Source organism: Psammomys obesus, unplaced genomic scaffold, assembly GCF_907164565.1.
Source record: "Psammomys obesus unplaced genomic scaffold, mPsaObe1.curated_primary_1811, whole genome shotgun sequence".
In the NCBI taxonomy this organism is placed as follows: domain Eukaryota; kingdom Metazoa; phylum Chordata; class Mammalia; order Rodentia; family Muridae; genus Psammomys; species Psammomys obesus.
In genome coordinates, this window is record NW_026590859.1 from 1929396 (window position 1) to 1947244 (window position 17849).

A 17849-nucleotide genomic window follows, 5' to 3' on the forward strand; every position below is an offset into this window, starting at 1 on the left:
CTCCAGAGGGCACAGAGGACACGGGGATGACTCCAGAGGGCACAGGGGGCAGGGGGCTGACTCCAGAGGGCACTGAGGACAGGGACCTGGCTCCAGAGGGCACAGAGGACAGGGACCTGGCTCCAGAGGGCACAGAGGACAGGGGGCTGACTCCAGAGGGCACAGGGGGCAGGTACAACGTCTGATGCTCAGATGCAGATCATCTGACTCTACCAAGGTGCTAAAATGAGCGTCGCCAAACCCACAGCAGGTGGGTAAGAATGAGGGCTTGGGCACTCTGTGGATATCGGGTAAGGCCACCTAGAGGGGTAGCAGGGTGGCCTGTCCTGAAAACTGTTCCTTGGGGACTTTCTGTTACAGGTGTGTCTAGTTTCTTAGGAGCACCCCGCATGCTGCTAGTTTAGACGGCAGCCTTGCGAGGAGGTGATCCTAAAAGGATAGAGCCCTCCTCTCCGAGTCACTGGGCCAGATTCTCTGAAACCGACCAACACTGAGCACATTGAAGGTTCTCTGCTAATTGACTGACTTGGCCTGCAGCTGAGATTCAGAGCCTTGCCCTAGATACACAGTAGAGGACAAAGAGGAAGATCAGAACATGATGATGGAAGAATTAGGGCAGGTCTCCCTAAGCCATGCCAGTCCAGAGCCACAAGATGGCTGCTGAGAGCTAGGAGCAGAGCAGAAAGCGCCAACCACAAACCTGCTCACTTCCTGAGAGGTTGTGGCTACCCTCCAGGGCTCAAGAAGTGCCACTTAGCCCTGTAGTGACAGTGTGGGAGCATTAAGGTCTTTCCTTCTAAACTAGTAGATAGAGGGCTGGAAGTCCACAGCCCCGCAAGCCACCAGTTCCTTGAGTTCCCTCAAACAGACCTGGCCACTTTAGTGCTAGGAAAAAGCAGAAGCCTGGTCTTGCTGGATGGCACCAGCTTGTGCAGGATTGGGCCCAGGAGTCCTAACCCTAGGTTCTCAACACTCATGGAAGGAGCCCTGTGCTATTTCCACCCTGACCCAGGGTGGCAGACTGTCAGTTTTCAGCCCGTCTTCTGACCCCTCCCTCCCTCTTGGCATCTGGCAGATCGGAGCAGCTGTTGAAGGAACTGGAAGCCAAGCACGACAGGTGCTCGGACGTCACCATGATCTGCTCGAACCCCAGGGCCTCGCCCGGCTTGGCCCGGTGGGCAGAGAGCTACGAGGCCAAGTGTGAGCGGAGGCAGGAGACCCGAGAAAGCCGCCGCCGCCGCCGCAATGAGACCACTTGCCGCCAGGCAGGGAAGGCGCTGAGGACGCAACACAGAGAACAGCTCCAGAGAGCCCGGCAGCTACAGTTCCTCCGAAGGCGGAACCTGGAAGAGGAGAGGAAAGGCCAGGCCAGAGAGCCAGGACCCTGCAGCAAGACAGACGGAGGGGCAGGCCAGGCGGCTGCCCAAAAGGAGGCCTTGCCTGGTGCCAACGAGACCTCCTTCCTCGGACAGCAGGTGAGATAAGAAAACAGTGCTGCAGGCCCTAGGGTGGAGGCTCTGGGAGGTTCAAGCGCTGAGAGTCACTAACAAAGAACTCTGGCAAGTCCCTTCCTCAGCATGCAGTCGAGTCTCCGTTAGCCATCGACCATTGCTCTCGGGGACTCTGCGCTGCCTTTATTTAACTTCTACATCTGCCTATTGAGAGAAAGGCCATAACTGTACAAACAATCTAAAGCCAATAACTAGTATAAGATCAAGATTTTTTTTTTTTCTGAGATAGGGTCTTGCTGTGTAATCCAAGATGGCTTCAAATTTGTTATCATTCCTGAGTGCCAGGGCTTCAGGTGAACAAGATTTGCAGATTCTTCTTGTTCTCTCAGTGCTGAGACCCGAGGCCTGGCAGGCCGGCATTCTGCCATGGAGCCACACGCCCAGCTCTGTGGCATCTTCTGCTGTTGTCTTGTGGCATCCATTCCACCATCATTCACCAGAGATTTACTGAGTGCTTTAATATGCCAGGGGCACAGGCCAGTAGTGTTTCTCATGTCCCGGCGCGCGCACACACACACACACGGATAGGAGGGAGAAGCCGTGTTCGTAACAGCAGGCTCTGTGTTATCCTCTTTGTTGTCAACAGACTGAGGAAAGGAATGGGCTCGAGTAGCACTGGGCCCTGTCACATATGCGCAGGGCAGGTCCTTCATAGAGCTTGTGCGTGTGGCGTGTTGGGAGGTGTCCACGCAGGTGCACATGCCTTCATATGTGGAAGTCAAAGGTCCACTCCAGGTACCATTCCTTGTTTTTTGATGCTGGGTCTGTCACTAGCCTGGAGTCACCATGTCGGCTCCGCTGGATGGTCAGCAAGGCCTCTGGGGACTAAAAGCCTCGCCTCACCTCTCGGTGATGGAATTTCAGGCAGCCCCCGCCAGCCTGGCTCTAAAAGAGCCGGCTTCTGAGCTTCATGCTCACAAAGCAGGCACTGCACCGACTGCACTGTCTCCCTGGTCCCTCCTTGAGGCTGCCACAGAACAACCATCCAGGAACATCAGTGCAAAAGAGCAATGGCCTGCTTACAGCACGAGGCCTCCGTGTGGCGGGGGCAGGGGAGGGGTTGAAGAAGGAACACGCAGTGCCTGGAAATCCTGCCTGCCTGTGGTTATCGAGTCAGCCCGTGATGGAATCCCAGACGTTCCTTGGCCTTTCAGTGCTGTGTTTCCAACAGAGACCGTCTGATTTTGTAAGAGAGGAGCTAAAAAGAGCAGACTACCTGCTGCCGCCGCCCCGTCCGCCCAACAGGTCCCCACTCTGTCTTCTTTCAGCAGGAAAGCTCAGGGGTTCTGCGGTTCTAAGGAGAGGCAGGCAGTCCCTCTAGGCCCTCTGGGACAGACAGGCACCAGAGGCCCAGGAAGGGCCTGATCTGACGTCTGTCAGTCATTCCCTGGCCACTTCTCGACATCAGCACATGGCTGAGTAGCTGAGAATTAGGGAAGACCTTCCCTGTCTGGCCAAGGAGACACATTCTGTCTGTCCAGGACAAGAAAGGAGAAGCACTGAGGTGCCCTCGGATGGTTTTGGTTTTCTAGGTGGGAAGTGTCACTCGGACGGCTGTGACAGACGACTGTACGCAGGGTAGCTTGCACAAAGGTGTTTCTCATGATGTCTGAAGCCCAAGTCCAAGCCCAAGGCTCCAGTGTACCTGGAATCTGCTGAGGACACTTCCGTGTGCAGATGGTCACGCACTCTGTCCACACGTGGCAGAAACAGGCAGAGACACACACCTGCATAGCTCTTCTGGTAGGGTACAAATACTATTCACGAGGGCCCACGCTCAGACAGAAGTATTCCGCAGAGGCTCATCTCCCAACACCATTAGAATCTCAACATGTGGGTTTTGGGAAAACCGCCGGTCTGTGCAGATGTGGTCCCCATTTTGCTTTGCTTCATTTCACCTTGGTTTTTTTCTCCAGTGCTGAGGATGAAACTGAGGGCCTCGCGTGTGCCCAGCGAGTCCGCTAGCTCTGGGCTACATCCCCATCCTCTCGAACCACTGCGCTTGTCTAGAAAACTTAAGAGGCCCTTCAGAGTGATATTTAGCATCCTTCATTTGCTTCCCAGGTAACAGGGACAAGCTGTGAGGTTTTCCCAACCCCACATCACTCCTCCTCAAGCATCCAAGGGCGTTTGGATGACCACCGCTCCTCACACCGGAGAGCCTTTCCACCACAGGACTCTGCCACCAAGAAGCCACACACACAACACCAGGGTGAGAACACAGCCCTGACCTGCCCAGGCAGCCCAGCTCCACCCCTCCCTCCTTCCCTGAGCTCAGTCATCCCATCTGCCTCTCAGGTACCCAGACAAAGGCAGAAGAGGCACAGCCAACAATGAAGAATGATGCCAGTCAGCAAACCAAGTGAGTTCCTTCTGTGTCCCGGCCCCAGTGCTTCACAATTTGTCCAACCCTCTCCTCAAAATGCTTCCTTGGACACCTCTGCTGGACAGAGCACAACCTGCCCACCACAACCAGGATGGGGGAGCCCTTCCCCGCCCTGCCGTTCTTCAGCAGGGATGCCAGATGCAGCTGACACCCTGCCTGCTCCCAGGTTTCATTCTTTGGCCCACTGTCATGATTTCCTTCTCTTCCCAGCTGTGGAGTTGCTGTCCTGGACAAGGTGAGTGGACCTCACTTGGAGGGGGGTTGCTCAGAGGCACCTAAGCTCTACCATTCTGGGATTCCACGGTAAACTCAAGCTGGGCTGGAGGGACACGATCCTCCAGGATGGCTGAATGGTCCTGAGCATAGATGTGGAGCCGAGGAGGACCCTGCCACATCCAAGGCAAAAGGGATCTGCTACATGTAAGCTAGCCAGGGCTCTGCTTCTACGCTGAACTCCTCCTGAATCTCTTCCATCTCTCTCTCTCTCTCTCTCTCTCTCTCTCTCTCTCTCTCTAGGACATCATTCAACTCTCTGAATACCTCAAAGTGAGTACCATGGCAACCCTCCCTCATCCCACCCATCAGCCCCACCTCCCAGCCCTACCCCCACCCTGCATACAGCTCTCCACCTACTCTTGACAGGGTAATCTTTCCTTTTGCATTTTTCCATCTAGGAAGCCCTCCGAAGGGAGCTGATCCTAAAGCAGAAAATGGTGATTCTCCAGGACCTGCTGCCTGCCCTGAGCCGGGCTTCTGACAGCTCTTGGACGGTAAGAGCAAAGTCTTCCAAGTGCACAGGCTTCCAGTAAGCCCACCTCATTTCTCTTAGCACTCTCTAGCAAGGGAAGGGCTGTCTCACTGGGAAGAGGCAAAGGAGGGGTGCTCAAATGCAGAGGTCAAAGGGTCACGGTAAGTGTCTTCCTAGGGAAGACCCAGAACCAAAAGCAGACAGAGGCCTGCTTTAAACCTGTGGGAAGACAGGGAAGGAAGTCCCTTTCCCGTAGGTCTTTGTGTTTGTTAGTTACTCACGTTGTGGACGCACCAAAACACCCGAGAAAAGCAATCTTTAAGAAGGGTTTATTTAGGGTTATGGCGCTAGAGTCTGGCCCATCCTGGTGGGGAGGGGGTCGTGGCAGCAGGACGGGAGGCAACTGGTCACGTCGCATGCGCAGAAAAGAAGCCAAGACAGAGACGCTGGTGTTCCTCTGGCCGTCCCTGCTTTTTTTTTTTTTTTTTTTTTTTTTTTCCATTGGGAACCCCAGCCCACGGAAGAGCACTGCCCTACTCCAGGTGGTACAGTCTGCAGGCTCCTGGGAAGACACACCCAGGGGTTTCTCTCCAGGGTGATTCTAAATGTCAGCAGAAACGCAAACTTAACCATCATCACAGATTCATACCAAGATTCACACCAGCCAGCCTGCAGCAACACTCAGCCCAGAAATGAGTGGTAAAACAGAGAAACCTTAGCGGGTGATCTAGTGTGGTTTTCTGTTGGCCACGATGGGCCAAGGCCTTGCCCACAGTCGCATAACTACTTAGCAGAGTCGGGTCTGTAAGGTTGGTCTATCATTGTCTGGACAGCCAGAGGTCTTGCTGCTGCTAACAAGGAAACTTGCTTTGTTGTTCCGGTTTTGTTTTGAAACAGGGTCTTGCTATGTAGCAAGATGACCCCGATGGCCTAAGTCCTATGTAGACCAGGCTGGCTTGAACTCACAGAGATGCACTTGCCTCAAGTGCTGGAATTAAAGTCCTGCGCCGCCGTACCTGGCTCAGGCTCCTATTTTTTAGAGAGTTCATAGTTTTGAAAACAAGACACATGCCAAAATAATACAAAGACATGGAAAAATAAGAGAAATGCTTCCAGGGTGAAGCAAACTACAGGAGGGAGGAGATAATTCCAAAGAAGGGAGCTGTGGGCACATGAGCTAAGTTACAAAGCATTTGCCAGGCAAATGAGGACACAAGGACTGGATTTCAAACAGGAGCATGGACAGACAAGGGCCTTACCATTATTTGGTTTGGTATACTGATTCTCTTTCTCTTTGTATCAAGGTTCTTTATACAAATTCTTAACTGAAAATTCCAAAGAACTTCAGATGTGCACCATATTAGAACTTACTTTGTTAAAAATTAAAACAGAAATTTAAAAACATTAATTTTGAAATAACAATAGACTGAATTACATTAAGTAATTACATTACATTAAAATACAGAATAACTTAAATTCTGTATTTTAATGAAAAGCTTATTTTTCAAAGGAAGAGTAGAGAGGCTACATTGCTATCCATTTACAATATCCGGCCGAACTAAAGATATCTAAGCTCTACTCACTTCTCAATTCAACCTCTTGTGGTCACTCTTTTAGTTGAAGTATTTGAAAGCATTCAGTGTCACGGAGACACATGCTGAAAAGGGAAAGGCCTTGCAGATCTCTTGAAAGAGTGTCTGGGCCCTCATGTGATCAGCAGGTGATAAGCAGGTTGGGGGCCAGAGCCACAGGCAGCTGCTGAGCCAGAGCAGCAGCGTCCAGGCCTCCAAGCATCTCACTGCTAGGAAGGTTCCTGCTTAAAGAAGAGAAACAGAGCCAGGCAGTGGCACACGCTCTTAATCCCAGCGCTCGGGAGGCAGGCCGACCTGGTCTACAGAGTAAGTTCCAGGACAGCCAGGGCTACACAGAGAAACCCTGTCTCAAAAAACCAGAAAGAAGAAAGAAAAAAGTGAAACGGGAGGGTATGGAACACTTGAAGAAGTTCGCAGTGACACAAAAGATCACCACTCCCACCCTGCAAGCCAAAACATTTCTTTCACATCAGTCACTGAACCTGAATCCAGGAGTGTCTCTGGTCAGGCTTCCACTTGCCACGTCAGGACCTGAGGCCAGCAGCTGGGCATGTGTGAGGTGGTTTCCGATACTGAGCTAGATTGAGATCAGCTCACCCACTCCTTCAGCAGATACTTAGTAACTTTGAACTCTATGCTGGGGCTTCCAGAACAACAAGAGTTCTTGCTCTCAAAGATGTGCAGTCCCGCACGGAGCGTCACACAGACGACTCCAGTGAGACAAGGCTGCATGCGTGTGTGCAGCCTGACACACAAATGAGAGTGACTGCCTGAGGTAGGGGAAGGAAGGCTCTGTGGGAAGAAACCATTGCAGCTGGGTCTTAAAGGATGAGTAGGAGCTCACCAGGTCGGTAGCAGCTTGATGAGGAGGAAACGCAGAAAAGCATTTGCAAAGTTGGAATGTTTACAGGCCTCGGTGTGGCCAAGCGTTGGGTACAGCCCACTGTGATGGACAGGAAGGGGTCCTATCTGAATAGTGTGACACGCACTTTGTCAGGAGATTGAACCGTCTCTGCCAGGGTATGTTTCAGATGTAGAGCACGGGCTCCCTCTTTAAGAAAAGCCACAGAAACACACACATACATTGTGTATGGAGGACCGCTGAGACTGCATGCCATTCTCATGTTGAGAAACACGGTTCCCGGCGGGGAGGGAGTTGGCAGTTAATCTCACTCAGGGTTGAGGTCCCACACTCTGCAGAAGCTGCCTGCCTTTGGAGGAGTGTCGTCAGCACAGCACTGAACCAGAAGGGGCCAATCGGCCTATGTTCACAGCCTCTCTAACCAAAGGCCCGGCTCTGAGTGAGGGCTGGGAATGAGGCAGGTATAGTAAGAGCTATTCCTGTAGCACTCAGGAGTCTGAGACAGGAGGATTCCAAACCTCAGGCCAGCCTGGGCTGTATGTTGAGACCCCTTCTTTTTTTTTTTTTTTTTAAGCTATTTCTGTCATAAAGTCGGGGGAGGTTGTTACCCCAGACTTCAGCCCAGATGCTGAGGTTCCTCTCTCTCATCTTTCCACCCTTCCCAGGTCTTACACTTAACCTTTTCTTCTTCCTCCTAGCTCCCAGAAGCTTGTGTTTAAGAAAAGTCCCAAACACAATACTTCAATTCCATCCCTCCCGAGAAAGCCTCAGTAGCAATGAGACAGTGGACCTGGTGATTCTGGGAAAATAACTGAGTGAATGAGGCCAGAACTGGGACTCAGGTGTCAGCCCATTGTCCAATTTGTCCTTTCTATTTGGTTCCATGTATGGATCTCCAGCTTCTTGTGTAGAGATGTTCATGGGAAGATCTACATTAGAACCCCAGAGTCAGTGTCCTCCAAGACACTGCCCGGAGCTGCTGAGAACCTAGAGCGAGGTCTGGCCGCCAGAACAAAAGTAGCTCTGCCAATAGAGGTAGCTAGAGGGTAGCTCTGGGCTTTAAGATCTGTAAAGCAGAACTGAGGCCTTGAGGTGCCAGCACAGTGGGTCACAGACTGGCTTCGCAACCCATGCAAGCTCTGTCAGAGCAGAGATGAGACATGGGACGGGGTTTCTGTGGTGAGGCGTAGTTCTCTGGAATCTGAGGGAGCAAACAGCAGCAAGACCTGAAGCCTCAGACCGGGTGTGTGTGGCCTCCTGGTCGCCTTCCTCCACCAGGGCGGTCTGTCCGAGGTGTTCCAGGCTCCTGGGGTAGGTCTGTAGGGGCCTCCAGAGCTTCTCAAATGCTCTAACGCTGGCGTCGGCATGGGGAGAGTCGGGGGCAGGAGACTGTGTGCTCCATTTGCAGCAAATTGGCTGGAACACCACTGCTTGCCTTAGGGAGTCCGGAAGGGCAGAGCTGAGGACACGAGTTTGCTCATGCCCTAGACTTGGGTGGCAGTCCCTATCCCTACTTGAAAGGGGACACTGTGCATTGTCTTGTTTTGCAACATAAATGGAAAAATATTCTGGGTTTGGGCTGAGGTACATAAACACTTGGAAGAGGAAAATACTGAATGAAAGTGAGACAGGAGTGGGACGCTACCCCAGATGACATTTGGAGGATGCTGTCTGGGGCCTGTGTTCCTTCCAAACTATAAGGAGGCAGTCTTTAAACTTGGTGGGTGTGAAAGAAAAGCATCCAACTCAGTTGGAAGACCAACTTGGAGGGCAGCAGGGTGGGGCCAGCTGAGATCAGGGCCTGCAGCCTGAACAGGCTTCTCTGGGGATGCAGCTGCTCTACCAGTCACCCTGGGAGGGACAGCGGAAGCCTTTGTCCTCCTTCATTTGTCCCAAGACCTGTGGTTATTGCAAATGCCAAATCCTTTTCTCTCTGCTCTTTCCCACATGCGACTGAGAAAAACATTAATATTAGGAGGCACTTTAAAAAATTGTTTTTGGCAAAGGCTTTTGTTTTTGCAAGGCCAAGCTGAGTAACACAGGAAGCAGAAAGGGTGGGGGCTCCCCCTGGCCCCTACAGTCAGAAGAATTAAACAAGTAAGATAGAACAGGAGCCCTGTGATTCCACTTCCTGCCTTCCAGCACCCTGACTCTAAGGGGCCCCCTCAGCCCAGAGGCCTTCTCCTGCCCCCAGTCGGTATGGCCATGACCGGCCAGGAGTGGTGGGACTGCTTGGAGCCACAGCATCTGGGTCTGGTGGAAGGCCCCACTGAGGAGAAGTCAGAGCAGGAACAGGAAAGCCGTTTACCGACTAGCTGCTCACGGCCTCCTCTCTGAGAAACACTGAGAAACACACTCTCGTTAATGACACCCCCACTGCTCCAGAGACACACACCTGGGGTACAACTCAAGGCTGGCTCAGGTAGAAGGAGCAACGGAGTCGGCCAAATGCTGAGAGACTGACACCAGAACGGCCCCTCCCCACCTTGCTCTGCTCTCCTAGATCAAGGGATGCCTCAAAGTGCCTGAGGCACCACAAGACCGGCGGATGAGGGGGAGGGGAAGACAGACCAGCAGACTGACCAGCTTCTGAAGCCCCCCCCCCCGACACACACACACACACACACACACACACACACACACACACACTCCACCTCCAGCTCCAGGCCCATTTCTCACTTTTTAAGGAATGTCTTGCTTGAGTCCTGCCAGGCAGGGAAGGACGCACACACTAGGAGAATCAGGCCACAGGTTCTACAGCCTCGGATTCTACCAACACTGGGTCTAGAATAACTGATAGAGAAAAAAAAAAATCTTGTTTTTCTTGTCTTTCTTGTAACTAGTCCCAAGTCAATCCATTACAGCTGACATTTATACAGTGAGTGAGCCAACGAGTATTTGAAGTGTATAGGAAGATGTGCATAGGCCTAGATAATGTGCACATTTACATATAAGGGATGAGCATCCTGGGGGCTCCTAGGGACTAGTCCTCAGGGGACATGAGACTGTCCCCACTGTCCTGGGGCCTGGACTCAAGGTCTCCCCAGCGTCAGTCTCTCTCATCTCAGGGGTTGTATACGTCCATCTGGTCTTCAGGCGGTCTTCCCTCAGCCTATCCCCGGGTTCTGACCAAACTAGACCAGAATTCATTTGACTGCACTCAGTTCACTGAAGGCCTACCTCCATATATGATCGCGTTCTAGAGTACTGCAGCTCGCTGTAGCATGAAAACCTGAAGGGTGGACACAGGAGCAGACACTTGTTGCAGATACAGGCCTCCTTGTTATGGACAAAGGTCCAGATCCAGGAAAGCGGCAGTGCCTGGGGGAAGGGACAAACCAGAGAAATGGCAGTTTAGGTCTCTTCATGGCTTTCTCTGCTGCCTGGGCCATCTGTTAGAGAAACTCAAGGTACAAGAAGGATCTGGAGCCAGTCTGGATCACCCTTGCCCTTGGCCCGGCAGAGACGGAGACCAGCTTCCCCTCAGAGCTCCTTAGCCAACTCTGACATGAAGGGGTTCATCCACACAGCTCAGAGCTTTGCTGCAGGTCAGGGCTGGCGAAATGCAGCTAGCTAAGTTTCGTATTTTTTAGCCTTAACGCATCAACTAATCCTGTTTACTGTAGGGGCAACTTAATGAAGACAAATTGAAAGGCAAACTGAGGTCCCTGGAGAACCAGCTCTACACCTGCATGCAGGTAAGCACCTGAGAATACTTCTAGCACATTAACTTCAGTAAAATTAAAATGCTTGAATCCTAGCTGGGCGGTGGTGGCGCATGCCTTTGAGCCTAGCACTCAGGAGGCAGAGGCAGTTGGATCTCTGTGAGCTCTAGGCCAGCCTGGTCTACAGAGTAAGTCCAGGACAGCCAGGGCTGCACAGAGAAGCCTTAGAAATGCTACCAAATGGAGACTAGCACACACTCTTTCCTCGTTGTGCTCACCTGTTTTCACTCTGGTCCCTAATTGGCCATGCCACTGTCTTCACTGTCCTTCTTTGTCCCAGCATGCATCCCTTTGAGCTCTGGGAAGGAACCCCAACACTGACCGTGCTGTTGGCTCGTAGGGAACTGTAGGGAGGGGCCCTTTGTAAGGATTCACACCAACAGCCAGTGTCCACAAACCCCCATCCGAGGGCCGGTGAGGAGGATGTGACAGGAAATCATAAAAATGCTTTTCATCTCAGGAACAAGGCTTTTTTAGTAGTAACCTAGAGGAAGCAAAAAGCTCAAGAGTCTGAAAGAAAGTAAACCTGGCTTTCCTGTGAGGTTGATTGTATTCAGCTTCAGTAATCTCTTGATTTGGCCTAATCTCAAGTTCCAAAAAAAAAAAAAAAATCAGTTTCCCTGCGTGGTGAGAAAGTGGAAAAGCAGGAGCCAGTAGATGGCTCAGCAGGTAAGGATGCTTGCCACCAGGCCTGATGACATGAGCGCCAACCTGGAATCCACACAGTAGGAAGAGAGAGCCGCGTCTCCATCACAAGCTCTCCTCCGACCCTGACACACACTCTGTGGCAAGCACACACACAAACAGTAAAGAAAAAGTAAGTAGGGAATGGGTAGGCTTCTCTCGTCTGGAGCTGGAGGATCAGTCGTTTCCCACACAGCTGAGAACAGCTTATGTTGTCCGTAGCAGGGGTTCTCTACCTGTGGGTCACAACCCCTTTGACAAACCTCCATCTCCAAAAATATCTACATTACAATTACCATAACAGGACCAAAATTGCTGTTAGAGAGTAACAATGAAGATAATTTCGTGGCTGGGGTCACCACAATGTGAGGAACTGTGTTTCAGGGTCACAGCGTTAGGAAGGCTGAGAACTACTCACTGGTCTATAGGTCTCCTGCTGTCTATGTCTCGTTTCTCTTTTCCACGTCAGCTGCTTTGTTTCGCTCTTATTAGTGACCAGCACGCAAGCCAGACTGCAAGTCCTTACTTTGTCCGTTGTCTGAGAAAGATCCTGCCATTAGGCTGACCGTGAACGTGTGACCCTCCCACTGGCGTCCCAGCGCTGGTGGGCAGACGTGAGCAACCGTGTCCCGGCAGTCTACCGATCTTCTATTGGAAGTGATGCTGACCTGTGATCACTACTCTTAAGTCCAATAACTAGGACATCATCATGTTTGATGCCAAACAGTCACTCTTGGGTTTAGTTTTTAGTGAAAATCCCAAAATGCAGAGCACCCTTTCAGATATAAATACAAGAGTTCAGACAATCCCCAAGTGAAACAAAAATGGTTCCTAATGGCCCCTTCCTTAGCCTTCACTGTTTGGACTTGAAAGGAGAGGCTACCTGCCTTCCCCCAAACCACAGGGCAAAAGGTGAGGTCCCAGGGGATCAACTCCTCACTGGAATCCATTTCATCTGATTTGGGGGTATCTTCCTGGATTCTGAAAGCAGAGGGAACATGTAACACAAACGTTCTCTTTTAGAACACCAAGTCCTCCAAACAAAATGTCTCCTGGACCTTTTTCTTTTAAGCAGCAGTGTGTCTCTGTTTGGAAATTGTTTCCAATGGCGTGAGGGAGGCTCAACCACAGTACAGAGCAGTTGGGACGGGGTGGGGGCGCTGCCAATGGCCGGCACCTCTCAGGCAGCCTGGGCGGCCCCCTTCAGCTCCAGCCTGAAGAGGTCCTCCAGCCTGGCCCTCTACCCCAGGCCCTACACTCTTCTCATGTGTATATCCCCACCGTTGGGCAGGCAGACGATCAATGCATGTTTGTTGAATTGCCTCTGATTTACAGAAGTACTCCCCCTGGGGAATGAAAAAGGTGCTGCTGGAGATGGAAGAGCAGAGAAGCAGTTACGAGCAGAAGGCTAAGGAGTCACTGCAGAAAGTGTTGGAGGAGAAAATGAGTGCAGAACGGCAGCTGCAGAGCATGCAGGTGGAGAGCTGTGAGGTTCTGGGGGACTGACACCCTGGGAGCGCGCCCCAGAGTCAGGGGCCAGCTACACCGAGGGCGCGAGCTACCCTGCCATTTAAACTTCAAGAGTTCAGGGTGCTCCCTTCTCCAAGACTCTGCTCCTTGGGAACCGTCTCTCCTCTGTCTCTCTCAGCTGTCCCTGGCTCTGGCAGAGCAGAGGTGTGAAGAGTGGAAGACGCAGTATGAGGCCCTTCAGGAGGACTGGAAAACCCTAGGGGACCAGCACAGGGAGCTGGAGAGCGAACTGCACGTGCTTCAGTGCAAGCTACAGGTACAGGCCCTGGGAATGGGAGAGGAAGGAGGGCAGGAGCGGGAGGAGGGGGCTAGGGAGAAAAGGTGCTCCTGGGCCCCAAAGCTTGGGCACATGTACCAGGCAGTTTTCAGATCTTCGCCTACTGCCTCTGAGTTATGACTCTGCCCTCACAAATGATGCCTGCCCTGTGGGCAGACAAGCAAAGTACCCATGAGAGAGCTATTAACTAAATACAAACGCCTGGGCTGGGATAGCCATCGGGTTGATAAGCCTAACGGCACACTATTCAAACACACGCAGCACCCAGGGCACAAGTGCCCACTGCTTTGCACAGAATAAATTTTACTAATTTCTTTATAGGTGCTACTACATCCTGTCAATGTTTCTTAACAAATTACCATAAACTCTTGGCATTCTCAAAAGTTCCTACACTTTAGAAGAGCTAATTAACTTCTCTAAGCCTGTTTCCTCATCAGCAAAATAAGGGTCTTTCTATCACAGGATTGTTGCATGGATTAAATATGAACATCCACACAAAGTGTCTGGCACTTGATACAGGTTAGGAATTACCCTGCATGTGTTTCCTCTGGCCTGGGTGGAGACCTAACATCCCCAAAACATCAGATTAAACGGCTTGGGCCAGTCAATCATCCGGCTAACAAACCACCCCTCAGGAAGGTAGATTCCTGCTACACCATGCCACAGAGGGAGAATAATTATCCCTTTAATAAGATAGTGTCCTTTCTCTTCCCAGAAGGCCTGCCACTGGTGTAGCCACTTACAGAGCCATAGCCACGCTGCTGGGTTAAGCCTGCCTGAGTTTCTGAGTTTCTCAGAAATTCGTAACTTTCCTTCTTCCTCTCAAACATTTGCCAAAGTCTATATGCCTCCAGAACACTCTGGGATTTCTAACTCTTTTTCCCTGGAAGTTATTCTCTCTGTCCCCTTTGCCATTTGGCTGCTTGCCAAACCGCCAAACATCCATCCCTAAGTCAAAAGGCAAGGCTTCCTTTTCTTCCTCTCCATCTTTGTCCTCTAGGCAGCTGCTGAGATTTACAGTATTCTCATTTTGTTTTCTCACTGATGTTATTCTTTAACTAAGAAAAAGTTTTCTTCAGAATCTGTTCTTAATTTTTTTTTTCTTTGCTTGTTTGTTTCTCTGTGTAGCCCTGGCTGTCTTGGACTCACTTTGTAGACCAGGCTGGTCTCCAACTCACAGAGCTCCACCTCCCAAGTGCTGGGGTTACAGGTGTGCATCACCATGCCCGGCTTTTGTTTTGTTTTGTTTTTGTTTTTGAGACAGGATTTGTTTCCCCATGTAGCCTTGGCTGTCTTGAACTCATTTTGTAGACCAGGCTGGCCTCGAATGCAGAGCTCTGCCTGCCTCTGCCTCCGAGTGCTGGGATTGCAGGGGTGTGCCACCACACCCAGCTTTTACATTTTTTTAATCTTAACAATTTTTCTTAAATATTTTTCTTAAGATTTTAGATAGTTTCTTTTTCTCCCTCCAGACTCTCTCATATAACCCTCCCCACTCTCCTTCAAATTCATCACCTCTTTTTCAGTTACTGCTTGCATATATGTACATGCATATACATATGTATGTGTGTGTTTGTGTGTGTGTATATATATATTCCTAAACATAACCTGTTGAGTCCATATATTGCTTGTATGTATTTTCCAGGGCTGACCATTTGACACTGGACAGCCAGTCGGTTCTTCCCTGGGCAAGACCACACTCCTGCCCCCAGCCAGCCTTCCTCGCTTGCTGTAGTTCTTTGTGTAGGGCATGTTCTCTGGTGTCATCCTTGTTCAACACACATTTGGGCATTCACTTTGGTGAGACTCTATGGCTGTCGCTTCTGATGGTGCTAGGAGACAATCTCACACCCTGACCCTCTGGCTCTTACACTCTTTCCACTCCCTCTTCTCAGTGCTCCCTGAGCCTTAACTATGGAGTTGTTTTGTAGATTTATTCATTGAGACTGGGCTCCACAACTCTGCATTTTGATTGGCAGTGGTTTTCTGTGGTGGCCTCCACCTGTTACAAAGAGAAGTTTCCTTGATGTGTACTTAAATTCTTTTATTAACAAATCTAAGAACTCAGAGAGGAGAGCCCATCCCCCAGTCACACATGGCGCCGCAGGTGAGGCCCCAAAGTTTCCAGTAACACGTTCATCTCCCACTTCACTTCCTCTGCAACTGGGAGGAGCTTCCCTGACAGCGGATGGGTCTTTACGATTTCCCCTGAGCAGGGGTCAGAGAAAAACACACTTGACGAAGGAAGGCCTGAGACTTTTGGAGACACAAATCTCACCAGCCGCACGAGAGCTGCATCTCAGCCTTTACTTTCTTCTTCCCAGGATGCATAAGGAAATTCTTAGGAGAGTGCTTTGAGGCATTTAAATCTTAGTTCTTTGTGGAAATAGCCTTAACTACCCATCTCCCTCAAACTTCAGAGATCCTCCTGCCTCTGCCTTCCTGAGTGCTGGGAAAAAGTAAAGGGACATGAAACCTGTGAAAAAGTTTTGACTTTTTCAAGGTCAGGGGACGTGTCCCTGTAAACGTCAAGTCAAATGTACAGCTACCAACGTGTGGGGCTGGGGGACACGGGAGGGAAGAGCTTCCACAGCCCTGACACCCACCTGCGAGTTCTGCCCTTTTCTGCTCCATGGCACCTGCTCCATCTCTGTCCACACTGGCCTGCTCCTTCGTGGCTTCTCCTTGTCTTCCAGGGAGCACATAGCAGAGACTCACAGATGAACCAAGCTCTGCAGCTTTTGAAAAATGAGCAGCGGGAGCTGCAGGCCAAAATCAAGCACCTGCAAGGAGACAGAGAGCAGCAGAGCTCTGCCACCCAGGGGCTGCAAGGTACTGTCTTCTGGGACTTCACAGGGTCATGAGAGCCACAACTGAGTGGGCTCAGAGGTGGGAGACTGTGGGGAGGCACTGTCTTCATTTGGGGTTGGCTTTAGGACTTCATTTTTCCTTGAGGGAAAGTGTCAATCAACCAAAATGAATATCAGTGGTGCTTCAGTAGTGAACACTGAATGCTCGCCTCTCCAGGGTCCCTGTGGGCCAGGCCACAGCTGCTCCCGAATTAGTCACATGCGAAGGCCTTGTTCCTAATCTGAAAGGGAAATGTCAGTACAGCACTGGCAGAGTGAAGGCCTCCTCGCTGTGCCTGAGGGAGCTGAAAGGACCCACCAGTGTGCGTCCACAACACTGTGAGGTAGCCTGTGAGTGCTGGCCTCTCCAGTGGAAAGATGCTCACAGGCCACACAGAGGATGGGCTCTCACTTCCATCCAGTGTCCTTCTATTTCGCTTGCATTCTTTCACTTTCAGATCAGCTGAGGAAGTCAGAGGAGGAGAAACAGGCCTTGCTGAGCAGAGTAGAGCAGCTGCAGGGTAAGTTTCCTCCTCAGCGTTACCCATACACAGGTGGTTTCTGGTGCTCCTGCCACAAAAGGCACGGAAGGAGGGCTCGTGGGCAGGCTCCAGTGTGTCCTGTTTCTGGGCATTCTCCAGCCCTCTTCCTGCAAGCTATTCTCCACAAGTTATACGGTTTGTCTCTTTCCCAAGGTATATATTAGCATCTATTCTTGTTTCCTTTCACCTTTTCTTCACTTACATTTCTACAAGAATTGCTGTGTGCATGTGTGTGCGAGTGCACAGTTGCCTGTACAAGATGCAATGAGGCAGGGGAGCTGTGGGGTAGAGTATCTTCTGCACTGTCCCCCGTCTGCACTTACGAAAGGACAAGTTGCTGTTTTCCAGCTAGGCTGGCTAGCCAGCAAGCCCCAGGGATCTTCCTTTCATGGCCCCCAGAACTGAGGGCATTGGGGAAACAGGTCGGCGTGCCCAGATTTTTACATGGATGCTGACGACCTAAACTCATGTCCTCATGCATGAACAGCATTGCCGCAGGCCTCAGAAGTGCCTGTTTTTCAAAAGTATTAGTCTTTCTAAGATAGTTCTTTTCTTCCTTCCTTCCCTTCTTTCTTTTTGTTTTGAGGCAGGGTTTCTGTTTCAGCCCTGCTCTTGTTCCAGAATGTCCTGGAACTCACTCTGTAGACCAGGCTAGCCTTGAATTGACAGAGATCTGCCTTCCTCTGCCTCCCAAATGCTGGGATTAAAGGCGTGCACACCATGCCAGTAGGACAGTTTTGTTTTGTTTTTTTTAACACATTCTATGTAATATATGTGAACATGTCACTTAGATCTGTCTCACTAGAGATGGTTCATATTCATCAAGGCCCTGCATAAGACTCAGGTATACTAGACATATGCACTGAGGTATACCAACATGCAAAAGTAATAGTTTCTTAAGAAACTTCCATTCTAGCTGGGCACAGTGGCACATGCTATAATCCCAGAACTCTGGGAGGCAGAGGCAGGCAGGTCCTTGCGAGTTCAAAGCCAGCCTGGTCTACAAAGTGAGTCCAGGTCAGCCAAGGCTACACAGAGAAAAAGAAAAACAACCCTGCCTTGAAAAACAAAACAGAAAGGAAAGAAGGAAAGAAAGAGGAAGGAAGGAAGGAAGGAAGGAAGGAAGGAAGGAAGGAAGGAAGG

At 50.8% G+C, this 17849-nt stretch overlaps 1 protein-coding gene across 1 annotated transcript in view; it reads left to right on the forward strand.

Moving 5' to 3' along the window:
* The window catches only part of Traf3ip3 (TRAF3 interacting protein 3), a 24498-nt gene that overhangs the window by 2527 nt on the left and 4122 nt on the right, over window positions 1-17849 (forward strand). Inside the window, exons 2-12 of the mRNA XM_055609151.1 lie at window positions 1076-1475; window positions 3576-3723; window positions 3810-3873; window positions 4108-4132; window positions 4414-4443; window positions 4572-4667; window positions 10726-10797; window positions 12844-12984; window positions 13157-13294; window positions 16012-16147; window positions 16623-16685. Coding sequence (XP_055465126.1) covers window positions 1134-1475; window positions 3576-3723; window positions 3810-3873; window positions 4108-4132; window positions 4414-4443; window positions 4572-4667; window positions 10726-10797; window positions 12844-12984; window positions 13157-13294; window positions 16012-16147; window positions 16623-16685 — 1255 coding nt within the window. The 5' untranslated portion in view covers window positions 1076-1133. The remainder of the gene's footprint in view (window positions 1-1075; window positions 1476-3575; window positions 3724-3809; window positions 3874-4107; window positions 4133-4413; window positions 4444-4571; window positions 4668-10725; window positions 10798-12843; window positions 12985-13156; window positions 13295-16011; window positions 16148-16622; window positions 16686-17849) is intronic.